This window comes from Trichosurus vulpecula, chromosome 7 (assembly GCF_011100635.1).
Source record: "Trichosurus vulpecula isolate mTriVul1 chromosome 7, mTriVul1.pri, whole genome shotgun sequence".
Lineage (NCBI taxonomy): Eukaryota > Metazoa > Chordata > Mammalia > Diprotodontia > Phalangeridae > Trichosurus > Trichosurus vulpecula.
The window spans coordinates 183,917,220-183,931,527 of NC_050579.1; the positions used below are offsets into that span (position 1 = coordinate 183,917,220).

At 43.1% G+C, this 14,308-nt stretch overlaps 1 protein-coding gene across 1 annotated transcript in view; it reads left to right on the forward strand.

The window, feature by feature from the left end:
• Positions 1 to 14,308, forward strand: part of LOC118857173 (gamma-aminobutyric acid receptor subunit rho-2) — a 62,614-nt gene that overhangs the window by 30,611 nt on the left and 17,695 nt on the right. The window contains exons 3-6 of the mRNA XM_036767820.1: positions 4,411 to 4,478; positions 8,703 to 8,926; positions 11,172 to 11,254; positions 11,449 to 11,589. Of these exons, the coding sequence (XP_036623715.1) occupies positions 4,411 to 4,478; positions 8,703 to 8,926; positions 11,172 to 11,254; positions 11,449 to 11,589 (516 nt within the window). The remainder of the gene's footprint in view (positions 1 to 4,410; positions 4,479 to 8,702; positions 8,927 to 11,171; positions 11,255 to 11,448; positions 11,590 to 14,308) is intronic.

Sequence of the window (14,308 nt, forward strand, 5' to 3'; positions counted from 1 at the left end):
TGGTCATGTGCTTTCACCTCAGTTGTTATTTATTTGGTTTTTTTGCTCCTTCCTCACCTTTAAATCTCTTGTCCTGGGGACTGTAATCAAATCACTACCACTCCCAGTCCCTGTGACTTCTCTTACTAAAACACCTTTCCAGGCCCAACCCTTCACTATGTGTATATTACCTCCCCATATTAGAATGCAATCTCCTTGAGACCTAGTACTGTTTAATTTTTGTCTGTGTATCTTCAGCTACTAACCTTGGACTGGGCACCTAGAGGTAACTAGTAAAGTGGAAAGAACAGTAGATTAAGATTCCCTAGGTCCTGGGTTCCAAGTCACTGATACCTCCTCCCCCCCCCCTTTCATTTTGCTCATTTGTAAAATAATGATCTCTAAGTTCCCTCCCCTGAGTAGACAGTAAAATCCAGCCCTGTTGGTAACCTCAGCTATCGTAGGGCCCTGCAACTGACCACCCATACCACATTGGAGCAATCATGGTAGAAAATAGGGCCACCTATGATACCTGCTTCTGGAACCTAGACATCAGCTACCCACTGTGTGCCAACCTCAACTGGCCAGATCATTTCTTACTTCACTGCCTCTCTGCATTTCCATGGATTTCTCAATGTGTACTTTACAGAGCTCCATATCAACCCAATGCCTAGTCCCCCCGGTGATGTACTCATCCATCGTCTGCTTGAGGTCTGTCATGAGCTGTTCTCAGTAGCTGAGATCTCCAGTGACTGCTTTGAGCCCTGCAACCAGATGGTAAAGTGTGACCCATGTCAAAACAAGTACATGACCTGTTACACCCTATGTACAATAATGTCGTTGCTATCGTTTCCATGGTTAAGACCAAGCAAACCATTCAGTTTGCAGACTGGTATCCCACTGCCTTCAATGTTGGCATCAATTACCAGCTGTCAACTCTAGGGCCTGGAGGCAATCTGGCTAAAGTTAAGTGGGGAGTATCCATCCTAACCAACATAAATAATAACTGATACCAAAGCCTTGGTCTTCCGAGATTCCAAGTTTGATCTAATGTATGCCAAGTGGGCATTTGTGCACTAGTATGCGGGTGAAGATACAAAGAAAGGAGAATTCTCAGAATTTTGGGAGAATTTGTCTACCCCCTGAAAAGGATTATGGGGGAATAGGGACAGAGTTTATAGAGGGTCAAGATGAAAGTAAGGAATTCCAAAAGACACTCAACCACCAAGCCCATCTGGAATGTCCATTGTTTGTTATCTATCTTTTCCTCATCACCATAAATTAAATCTTTCCTCACTTCAAAAAAAAAAACTGGGAATGGGATCCTTTTATGAGGGTATAGGTCTTGGGTCGGCAGCCCCAGTCTTTGAATAGCGCAGTACCCACAATCATGAGTAGGTTAGGTAAGGATGAACATGGAGTGGGAGAGGTCCTTTGGTGTTAGAGGCTGTCCTTATGGATTCTACGGTCATTTTGTTTCTGTTTATATGACCCCTGCTCTTCCCTTTAGGGGACCTAGTTTGGCCAACCTACATCGCTAAGCAATTTAAACAACTTCATCCATTTGGCTCCAGGGGGACTCAGGGATCACAAAGGAAAACTGGAGAGGAAACCTATGGCAGGGCTTAAGTAGGAATATTACCACCTGGAGAATGGAGGTGAAAAGGACATCAGACTGTGGGGCGGTGATAAGCCAAGTGGATAATGGGGTTAGAGACCTACATGGATGTTATGAGGCATGATACGCTCTTGACTCTTGTCAAGGAAAAGAAGGGGAAACTCTGAAATAGGAAAAAGCAGTGGAGGTGTGTTTTGAATTGTAATTCATTCTGCCATGATGGGAACGTTAAAGAAAGGCTCATGCCATAGAACTAGTTCCCTTGGAAAGGGAAAAGCAGATGCTACCTGCTGGGAACTAAGAAGATTGCAGCCAAGGTGAGCTTGGGTGGGGAGAGGGGCGGGGGGGGCATGAAGATACCATGCAGGACAGATGAAGAGGGCTGATAATAATATTAATGATAACAATAGTAATATCAATTAACATTTATATATCCCTTTGATGTTTCAAAGCACTTTACAAATATGAGTTCATTTGATCTTAACAACAGGCCAGTAAGATAGATTCTGTTATTATTATCCCCATTTTACAGCTGAGGAAACTGAGGAACAGAGAGATTAAATGATTTGCCTAGAATCACAGAACTAGTAAGTATCTGAGACAGCATTTGAACTCAGGCCTTCCCAACTCCTGATCCTACACTCTATCCACTATACCACCTAGCTGCTTCATCACCACATGCCAGTGCTGGAGAAAAGTGACCATAGAACAATGTTTGTTATTGGTTAGAACCGGAGCTGTGATGGGGATTGCTCATAGACTGGAGGTAGCATGTGTTGCTGTCACCACCACCTTTTCTGCTGGAAGGTACAGAGAACAGTGGTTAGAATGAGGAGTGGTACTGTGGGAGCTGAGCAGAGACACCAGTGATGAGCGACCAGGAAAGTCCAGAGAGAGAGAGGGAGAGAGAGGGAGTGAGTGAGAGAGAGAGAGAGAGAGAGAGAGAGAGAGAGAGAGAGAGAGAGAGACTGGAGAGAAAGAGAGAGTGTGTGTGTATGTGTGAGAGAGAGAGTGAGACTGGAGAAAGAGAGAGAGAGAGAGAGAGTGTGTGAGTGTGTGTGTGTGTGTGAGAGAGAGAGAGAGAGAGAGAGAGAGTGTGAGTGTGTGTGTGAGAGAGAGGGTGTGTGTGTGAGCGTGTGAAAGAGAGAGAGAGAGACTGGAGAGAGAGAGAGAGAGAGAGAGAGAGAGAGAGAGAGAGTGACTGTGTGTGGGAGAAAGAGTGTGTGTGAGCATGTGAAAGAGAGAGAGAGAGAGACTGGAGAGAGACAGAAAGAGCAAGTGAGTGAGTGAATAAGCGTGTATGTGTGTGTGTGTGAGTGTGTGAAAGAGAGAGAGAGAGAGAGAGAGAGAGCACTCTTGTACTCAAGTTTTAGTAGGTGGGAGTAGAAGTGAAAAGAACTCGGGAGACACCCATTGTTCTTAAATAGGATTGACAATATCCTCTCTTCTGTCCCACAGCAGCATCTAGGATAAATTTGGGGAGACAGAGCAAAAATCATTCTCTCCTTCAAATTAATTCACAACAAAACGTAAATGATAAGTTAGCAAGTGTTGGTTGGTTGGTTGTTGTCCTTTGTTCTCAAAGAGGACCAAAATGACACCACTATGTTAGGGGTCAAGTTTCAGTGTGTCCAACTGTGGCTAATCAGACCAATAGGAGCTCAGAATGCTCTACCACAAGTCAGGCACAAATAGTCCATGTGAACATTCGGGGTGGATTCTCTAAATTTGTACATCTCACATTTCTTTTGAGCTACTTCAGTTCTGCTTTACTCATAGAGCACAGCACCTTCTCTGATGTGGGCATGCCATGCTGAACAGTACTGTGCCAGTATCTCCCACATCACACAATCAATTCCAAAGTTCTTGAGAGAGACCTTGAGAGTGTCCTCGTATAGCTTTTTCTTACCACCATGTGAACGCTTGCCCTGTGTGAGTTCCCCACAAAATAGTTTTTTTGGCGAGCAAATGATAAGTTATCAAGTGTAACATGACACAAAATGTGTATTTATCACTTCTCTGGCTTACTGTCCTCACCCAGAAAATAAGGGAACTGCTCTATCAGATATTGGGACAGCTAGGTGGCGCAGCCGATAGAGTGCTGAGCCTGGAGTCAGAGACTCATCTTCTGAGTTCAAACTGGTCTCAGTCACTTACTACCTGGGCGACCGTGGTCAAGTCACTTAACCCTGTTTGCCTCCGATTCCTCATTTGGAAAATGAGTTGGAGAAGGAAATGGCAAACCACTCTAGTATCTTTGCCAAGAAAATCCCAAATGGGACAACAAAGTGTTGGAGAGGACTGAAATGACTGAATGACACCAAAACTATCAGATATTTCCCGGTGGGCCACTTAACCTTTGCAAACAAGTCACTTAGCTTCCCTTTGCTTTAATTTCCTCATCTGTAAAATGGGGATAATAAGGCTCAAGATCAAATGTGAGGCTCAAGATCAAATGACATAATAATTGTAAAGCATTTAGCACAGTGCCTGGCACATGGCAAACACTTTATCTATATGTCTATCTGTATATCTGTGAGGGTGTGTGTGTGTGTGTGTGTGTGTGTGTGTGTGTGTGTATGTACATACATATTATATTGTGATTCTGATCCCAGTACCATTAATAACATGATCACTGACTATGAAAACCGAGAATTCAGAGTAAGCGGCCTGTTTTTCCTTTTAAATCCATCATGAAGTGGCCAAAGATTCAGCTAAGTCCCAGGAACACTAGTGGAAAAAGCCACTTAATGAGTGTGGTGCATGGTTATAAAAGACTAACCCTTAAACGATATGGTTTTGTCTTTGTGCAGGGCCCGCCATTCCTGTTGGTGTGGACGTGCAGGTGGAGAGCTTGGACAGTATCTCGGAGGTGGACATGGTATGTAACTATAACACAAGGCTGGTCTTGCAGGTCAGTGAGGAATCTAATGCTCTAATGAGGGTTAGAAAGGACCGTGGGACTGGAGACAGCACTGCTGTTTGTCCAGATTGTGCATCTGGGCAGGGAAATGGGCACTTGAAGGTGACAAACACAGTGTGATGGAAAGACCATCGGACTTGGAATCAGAAATTTTTCAAATTAGGCTTTGCCATTGGACACAAGTCATTTAATGTCTCCAAGCCTCAGTTTCCTCGTCTGTAAAATAAGAATAGGATTAAGAACCACAAAGCACCCAAGAGATCATCTCCTCCAACCCCTTCACTTTACGGATAAGGTGAAAAAGGGCATGCCCAAGGTCACATAGGGAGCGAAATGTCAAAACCAGGATTTGAACCCAGGTCTTTTCATTACCAAGTGCCTCCACAAATTTCCATTTCCCTGTTGTCAGCATTTTCACTGGCTCTCCCCCAAGCTTGAAATCCTCTCTCTTCATCTCTCCTTCCTTGCTTCCCTTGCTTCTTTCAAATCCCTGCTAAAGTCTCACTTTCTACAAGAAGCCTTTCCTGTTCCCCTTAATGCTTAGTGCCTTCTCTCTGCTGATGATCTCCAACTTATCCTGTATTCATTTTGTTTGTACATCATCATTTTTATGTTGTCTCCCTGCATTAGACTGAATTTCTAGAGATCAGGGACTGTCTTTTGCCTTTTTTTTGTACCTCAAGAACTTAGCATAGTTCCTGGCACATAGTAGGTGCTTAATAGATGCTTGTTGACTGACTGATTGCAAAACCAGGGCTCCTTCCATTGCACCACACTTCTTCTCTCCTTGTACAACATGTGTCACAATAAAAATCTGCAATAAGGAGAAACTGAGGCACAAATCATTAGCAATTGCCAATGAAAGGGGCTCAAACCCCTTTATTAAGGACCCCTCTGACAGGCAAAGCTACTATTTTATACAGTTGGTTACATAGGGTACCAGTGATGCAAACTAAACTAAGACTATGTTTGGTTTACCATGCAGATGAAGGGTGGGTTTAAATTTAGCTTGACTCAGAGAGGAGATTTCCAGGCTCCAGGGCAATGGGGAAAAATACAGAGTTGACTCACATACCCTGGAAAGTTTCATGTTGGGCAAACATACTATGACTAAGTTGACTCTTCTTCCTTTTCCCTCCCTCCCTTATTCCTTGGTGAACAAAAACTTACAGATTTTGAGTCTCTGAAAGGTCAAGTTGTAGCCGATAGGAAAGGGAAGTCAAACTCTTACGAACTCTACCAGTGAGGCCTATATAATCAAGTCTAAGTTTGTATGTAAGTATCTATTCCAGTGATTAGATACAATTCTTAATAATTAATAAACAATATAAAATAAAGTGGGGTGTCAGTTTTCAGTTTCTCACCTAGCCCATAGCATTGCTAGGAGGAGAACTCTTTGTAAGTCCAGTATGAGCCTGAGCTCTCCTGGCTTTTATTTGAAGTTAGCTCAGAGCTCTATGTCTGTTAAAGGCTCTGCTTGCTCTCCTTCTCTCATTCCATGATGGCACAGAGGTTTTTGCATGGTCTGGTGCTAGCTGACTAACCCCCGCCCCCTCCAGGAAAAACATAGTACATGTTTGAGAGAGGTACAAAACAGAGAGGCATAAGGGTCTGTTGGAAGCTGGAGTTCAAGGTGCTAGGCCATTTGTAATACTCTGATTTCGTCTCCTGCCTTGACCTGGGGAAGGTATGTCGGAACTGGGCCTGGCCAGACTTTTTTCAGTCTCCGGTCCCTTTGGTGTAGACACATATCCAGTGGTTGGAACCTTTTTTTAACAGACCTAGTGTCAGTCTACCTTTTGGGGGGTACTTCTGGATCCATAGGAACAACTCAAGTGGACTACAGTGTGACCCTTGGACTGACCTCACCAGACCCAAAGCTGGATCCAGTCCTCTAGACCAGGGGTGCCCCACAGCCAGTGTATGACCATTCACACACAAGGGGATCTCTGATCAATAGCACCAGAAATAACTTCTGTTGGAATGTGAAAGAGTTGTAAGAGGCATTTGATCAGACCTAAAAAGAGGCATCTATTGTAGTGGTGGTGGTCCCTTTTTTTAAATTTATTTTTTATTTTTAATTTACAACCCTCAGTTCCACAAGTTTTTGAGCTCCAAATTTTCTCCCCCTTCATCTCCTTCCCGGGGGCTCTCCCCCCAAGACAGCATTTAATCCGATATAGGTTCTACATATACCTTCACTTAGTGGTCGCTTTTTTTTAAGAGTACAAGTTTCACTGCAAAGATTGATGTATTCCATGGATCAGGGTCATTCCTAAGTAAAACTGCAGTATTGCCAAAGTTTAACTTTAGGACCACCCATCTCCTTTCTTTTCTGTCCCCTTCCCCCTTCTCTAGTGTGCTCTCTCTTCTATCCTACTCCCTAAGGTGTTTGGTGCCTTCCTATTCCCTTATCAAACACTTACTCATGAAGGGTGCTGGTATCACTTAAATGCTTCTCAATATGGCTTTAAGTCAATGTATTACCTTGCTGGGCAGTGGGGGCAGGGAGGGAGGGGATTTATATATTAAGCCTTATCTATAAAGGGTGGACTATAAACTCTTTGAGGGCAGGAACTATGTAATTAAAAAAAATTTTTTTTGGAACCTGCGGTGCCTAGCTCAGTGTTGTACACATCGTAGTACTTAATAAATTTTTGTTCAGTCAATCACACAGCAAGCATTAATTGAGCGCTATGTGCTAGCCATTGTGCTGGGGCCCTGTGAAGAGAAAGAGAAGAGTCCCTCAAGCAGCTTACAGTCTAGGAATATGCAAAATAGATATGACCTAGATAGATATAGATGAAATAATTTGGGAAGAAAGGCACTATTAGCGGGAGTGGGGGTGGGTAAATTAGGAAAGGCAGGTGACATTTAAGCAGAACCTTGAAGGAAACTAGGGATTCTAAGACGTTCATTTGAGGAGGAAGTGAGTTCCAGGCACGGGGCACAGCCAGGGCAAAGGCCCAGAGATAGGAGATGAAGTGCTGTGTGTGAGGAGCACCAAAAAGTCCAGTCTGGCTAAACTCTAGAGTGCAAGAATGGGAATAATATGTAGTAAGGCTGGAAAGCTAAGCTGGGGTTAGGTGGTGGAGGACTTTTGTTTATTCCCTGTTAAAACGTTTCAGCCGATTACACAACCATCTTGGGAGGGGGAGAAAATTCAGAACTCAAAATCTTATGGACGTGAATGTTGAAAACTAAAAATAAATTGATTAATTAAAAAAAACAACAACAAAATACCATTTCAGGCATCAACCAAGTAAGTGGAAGGAGATATTTTGGGGGCGGGAGTGTGGATCCTTCTTAAAGCGTCTGAAATCACACTAAGTAGATAACTGACTGTTCTTCCTAAGGAGAAATAAGACCCACTCCGTTGCGTGCCCTGTCAGACAATCGTCTGGTCCATCGCTGCACCTTCTTCCTTCTTAAAAATATTTTTTCAATAATTTATTGATTTCCCTCCCTGTCAGCCTCTTCCTGTTGGATCTAGAGTTGTTCCTTTTTTTTTTCTTTTAACCTCAGAACTGTCCCATAGAAAGAAACACTCTTGTCTCATATTGCTGCACGCCGGCTCATAAACTCTGGGGAGGTCCTGTATAACCGGAAGTCATGCTTCTAGCGATGGGTTATTTGTTTGAGTCATGTCCCAACTCTTTGTCGGGAGCCCATTTGGGGTTTCTTCACAAAAAGACTAGAGTGGTTTGCCATTTCCTTCTCCAGCTCATTTTACAGATGAGGAAACTGGGGCAAATGGGGTTAAGTGACTCGTCCAGGGTCACAGGGCTAGTAAGTGACTGAGGACAGATTTGAACTCAGGAAGATGAGTGTTCCTAAATCTTTGTTTTCCTTCAAAGCCCAGACTTCTACAGAGGCCTTTTCCAATTCCACAGTTGCTAGTGCTGTCTATCTCTTGAAATAACCTTATATTAATTTGTTTTAAATTAAATTTTAATTCCTCTGTTTGCATTAATCAGTTAATTAAATTAAAATTCCTCTGTTTGCATGTTCTATCTCTTCAGTGAGGATGCAAACTCTCTGAGGACCGCAACTGTTGCATTTATGTCTGTGTTCCCAGCGTTTAGCGCAGTGCTTGGTGCATAGTAGGCACTTAATAAATGCTTGTTTAATTGGATTGAATTAAAGTCATTGCCCAGCGTCCTTTCCTTCTTCCTCCTGCAGGATTTTACAATGACTCTCTACCTGAGGCATTATTGGAAGGATGAACGCCTCTCATTCCCCAGTACCACTAATAAGAGCATGACATTTGATGGGAGACTAGTGAAGAAAATCTGGGTCCCAGATGTCTTCTTTGTTCATTCCAAAAGGTCATTCACTCATGACACCACAACCGATAACATCATGCTCAGGGTGTTCCCAGATGGTCATGTTCTTTACAGCATGAGGTAAGGCACCCCATCCAACTGTGTTTTCCCATAGGTACCACCTGGAGATCTGCTTAGGCACTGTGCCTTCAAGATACTACAATCCCTCTGAGGTGATCAGCAACATCTCCTAGGGGCTGGAGAACTGGCCAGCCTTCAGAGAAAAGTCACATAAGCCAAAATGGTTTCTAGATAAGCCAGAGAGATGCAGGCTAGAAAGATGAACTTGTTCAAGGAGGGGGTTGGATAAACCTGTGCTAAATTATTGTAGGGAAGTCCCTAGTGTAACACTGGTGGGTGCTACTGTGAAGAATAGAACTGACCTGCCACTACTTGACTCTTTCTTCTCCCTTCTCTCTGTTGGATATGGGGTAGAGTGGACTCATTTCTATCTCCTTCCTGGGTGGGGGGGGAGTGGGAGGAGGGGTTGGTTTAGGGTGTTGTCTTTTCTCTAGTTATTACTTTTTACTCCTTAATTCTTCGTCTCTGAATATTTAATCAGCCACCTACCTCGTTATAGCAGTTAGCTCACTTTTTAGTATGGGAACAATATAAAAGTACTCCAGTCTATGTGATCTATTTCTCTGTTTCATGAGTTTACGTTAGAAAAAAAAAGTTGTGACAATCACAGTAGCTTAGAGTGAGCAAATTTCCTAACATTCAGACAGGGTTTTGGCTCTCTGCCCTGATTTTAATTTTTGCTTATCTCTAGCTAACTCCTGGCCTCTTTTATATTTGAGGGGGAAAAACAGGAAGGAAGAAATATCTAGGTAAAATAAACAGCAGAGTAAATCATGATAGCATATCTCTGTTCTTTTAAAATTGAAGTTATGGAGAACAAGTCCACCTCCTCTCCCTTTGGGGCCGTTATTGGAGTCAGAGAAGGCGGTTGGATGGAGCAGTGCTGTGAACAGTTGGCATTCTTCGCAGGTTTACTGAAGCAGGCATTCAGAGAATTCTGGAAGGACCAGGCAGATCCACAGGCAAACTATTACTTCAGGCCCATGGTGTGGCTTTTCTTTAGCATTTCATTGAGGTAGAAGCAGTATTATGTAGTGAATAGTGTGCTAGCTAAGTAAGATTGGAGTGGGAAAGGTCTGGGTTCAGATCCTAATTCTGATACTTATTAGCTTTGTGACCCTGAGTAGGTCAAGGTCACTTAATAGCTAAACTGCCTAATATTTACCTTTGAGATCATAGACCCAACAGAGGTCCTAATTTCCATTTTGTAGCTAAGGAGAAACAGGAGGATGTAGGGTCTTAAGTCCATGTCTTCTGAGGATCAGTGGAAGGACCTGGGAAGGTTTAGCATAGGGATAAGAAGACTCAGGGGGCACTGGCATAGTTGTCAAGCATTTGAAGGAAGGATTTGGAGGAAGAATTAGATTTATTCTGTCTATCCCCAGAGAATAGAACCAGGAGCAATGGGTAGAAAATGCAAAGGGGCAAATTTAGGCATAATGCAATTAAAAACTTCTTAGTAATTTTTGTTGTTCAGTCTTTTTTCGGTCACATCCAGCTCTTTGTGATCCCATTTGAGGTTTTCTTGGCAAAGATCCTGGAGTGGTTTTCCATTTCCTTCTCCAGATCATTTTACAGATGAGGAAACTGAGACACACAGGGTTAAGCGACTTGTCCAGGGTCACACATCTAGTGAGTGTCTGAGGCCAGATTTGAACTCAAGAAGATGAATCTTCCTGATTCCAAGCCTGGTGCTCTATCCACTGTGTCACCCAGCTGCCCTCTTCTTAACAATAAGACCAGGTCAAAAGTGGAACAGGCTGCTTTGAAAAATGGTAGATTCCCTCTTCTTAGAGGTCTTCAAAAAGAAGCTGGAAGCCTCTATATTGTATGTTGAGTGTATGATGTATGGAAATTCATTTCCTACAATGCAGTGGAGATTCCTTTTGTTGGCCTTTGAGATCCTATCTGACTCTTAAATTCTGTGATTCTGTGAGAATAGGGAACGTACGTAAGAAAAGCACTTACTCCAAATGACATGGTAAGTTAGTGGCAAAGACCCACAGACCATGGCCAATTATTTCATTAATAGAAGGTTTGTGTGTGTGGTTTTAACATTCTAAGGGCTGCAAACCACTGTAATGTATATACTGGGTTTTGAAACCCTTTAAGAAAGTGGTAAAGAGATGGCCGTTCTCCCCATAATCCCCTTGTTCTATCCATGATAAAAGCGAAAAACCAAACCAAACCAAACCAAACAACTTTCTTTAAAAAGTCAATAACCTTTTTTTTTTAAATTCTCTAGGATTACAGTCACTGCAATGTGCAACATGGACTTCAGTCACTTTCCCTTGGACTCCCAGACGTGTTCCTTGGAGCTAGAAAGCTGTAAGTGGTTTCCTTATCTGAAATTACAGGCCTTCCTTCACTTTGTGACTTCTTTCTGGCCACCACCAGTCTAGTGTGACCTGCCAGCAAGAAGCACGGTTTGGTTCAAGACTGGGCCATGTTTTGTCTGTTGCATGATTCTGTGTTAAAAACAAAGGAGTCAAATTTCCTCTCTTCCCCCCTCCCTCTCTAAGATGCATACACGGATGAAGATCTGATGTTGTACTGGAAGAATGGGGACGAATCCCTGAAAACAGATGAGAAGATTTCTCTGTCACAGTTTCTGATTCACAAGTTTCACACGACGTCCAGACTGGCTTTCTACAGCAGTACAGGTATTGTATCTCTACCTCTGCCCAGCGGAGCCCAAGGGAAAGAAACCGCATGAGAAGGATTCCCAGTTTACCTCTGCTGAGCAACACGGGGATGACATTTTTGCAGTTTGGGATGGCTGAGATGTCCTAAACATCTTATTACCAGCTCTTCCTTTATTGCAGTATTCACCGACCATCACCAGGCTAAGCTCAGTCAGGCCTTCCAGGCCTGAGACCAACAAATGCAAGGAAACTTTGTTAAGAGGGATGAATGCTAGACCTAGAGGGAAAGGAGCTCAGTAGGAAGTCGGGCTCTGCCACCTGCTAACTTTCCAAGTGGCCTTGGGCAAGTCACTAAACTTCTCTAGGACTCAGTTTCCTCATCTGTAAATTGAAGGGGATTGCAACATAGATGAAGTCCCTTCCTTCCACTCTAGTGCAGGCCTTCATCATCTCATGCCTTAATTATTGTAATAGCCTAGTGGTGGGTCTGCCCATTCCAATTTATCCTCCATTTAGCCCCCAAAGTGATTATCCTAAAATGCAGGTGTGATTATGTCACTCCTCCCCCGATGCCTCCCCCCTCCCCACACTGCCACTCTACTGGCAAATACAAAATGCTCCGCCCTGTTTGGCATTCAAAGCCCTTCATAACCCAGCCCCCCCCCCCATGTTTCCAGTCTTCTTACATCTTACTCCCCAACACATACTCTTCAGTCCAGTGACACTGAGCTCTTGCCTGTTCCATATTTAGGATATTATCCCCATTTTACAGATGAGACAAACAGAGGTTTAAGTAACTTGCCCAGGGTCCCACAGCTAGTAATTGTCTGAAGCCAGACGTGAATTCAGGTCTCCCTGAGTCCAGGCCCAGCACTGTATCCACTGTTCCACTTAGTATCTACCTAGTTTCTGTACCTTAGTCTGTTTTCATCAATAAGATGGAGATAAAAATATTTGTATCTCTTATTTCACTGGGTTGCTGTGAGGATCAAATAAGATATTATTAAATAATAATAAATTAAAAATCAATACAGTAATTTATTAATTCTAAAGTTAACTAATATTGGAATTAATTAAATTGATGTTAATAATAACACAACACGCTATTTAAAAATTAGCATAATTGGGTAAGGATGTGCTGGTAAATATTTAACAAAAAACTTTCCTGGGGAGAAAAAGTACACATGACACGCTTTTAAATTTAACCTACATTAGTAACATTTTCTCCATCACTTTCCTATCTAGGCAATCCACAAAGCAATAAATCAAGCCCTGATTTCTAGCATTTCTAAGGTGTAAATGTGCACATTGAAAATTTAGCAATTGGGGAGGCTAGGTGGCGCAGTGAGTAGAGCACCGGCCCTGGAGAGAGAAGGACCTGAGTTCAAATCCAGCCTCAAACGTTTACTAGCTGTGTGACCCTGGGCAAGTCACTTAACCCTGATCACCTCCAAAGAAAAAAAGCAAATTTAGCAATTGGCTATCACAAGCTGGTCTGAGCTGGCTCCAACATATTCTGCTTTGGGGTGAAAATATTGGTTCCAAGGAAAATTAGAACATATAAAACAGGCAGAAGTTGTGTGAACATAATCACTATGAAATTGTTGTGCAATAGAAAGAGCCCTGGATTTGGAGTCAGAGGGTGTGGGTTCAAATCTCTGCTTTGTCCCTTACTGCTATGTCAACTTGGAATGACACATTATCTCTCCAGGCCTGTTTTCCTCATCTGTAAAATGAGGGGTGAAGGCAGGTGGGGATAAACGACCTCTGAAGTCTATTCCAACTCTGAATCTATGGCCCTGTGACATTTCAAGTCAGACTTCAGTGAATATTCTGGGCACTGAGGATATGTGAGCACCTCAGGGGAAAAGAACCCCCATTAATGAAATAAAATCTGTCCTGCTTTTTGACATGGCACTTTACCCCAGGTGCTCTGGGTCTTTTTTTTTTTTTTTAATGGCCAAATCCACACTTCCACTTTGGAGAAGAATGTATTTAATTGCTCCAAAATTCGCCTTTCATTTTTTTTCCTCAACCTCCTTTTTATAGAATTCCAAAATATCAGAGTTAGAAGGACCTCAAAGGCCATCTAATCCAAAGTGTTCCCATACAGGATTCTCTTCTACAACCACCCCCCAAAAGTGGCAGTCTGGTCCTCTGAGAATTCTGTAGCAATAGACAAGTGGAGGCAGCTACAATTCAATGGAATGGTTAAAGGGTGCCTCAGGGGGAGGGAGCCAGGAACAGTTTCATTCTCTCTTTTTCCCCACCATGAGCTCCTACTTTTATCTCCTTGCAGAGACGGCTCATCTTCCCTGCCCCTCCGTAGCACACTCCTTCCTTTCACTCTGCTTTGTGATAGGCTTCCTTAGTCCACTCTTGGCAAGTCCGAACCATAACAGTACTCTTTTGAGATCCCTACTGCATTATAGAGTTGGGTTTTTTTGGTCTTCTCTATTTCACTAACCTTTCATTGAGGGTTTTCAGTGGTCTCAAATGCAGTGTGCTTGGTTTGTTTTTCTCTTCAAATGAGTTACTCTATACCACCCAGGCGAGCCAGCCATCACAGTGTAGCCCAGTAGTTGTTATCTCGATGGCCTCTTCTGGGACGCTTGGTGCTCATTTTTAGAGTCCCTGGATTTGATCCCCGTGTTTCTAAGGCAACTATCACCCTTGGCACCTTAGCACTAAGACAGGGGTATCAGGATAGTTCATAAAGGGAGAACTCATTCCTTCC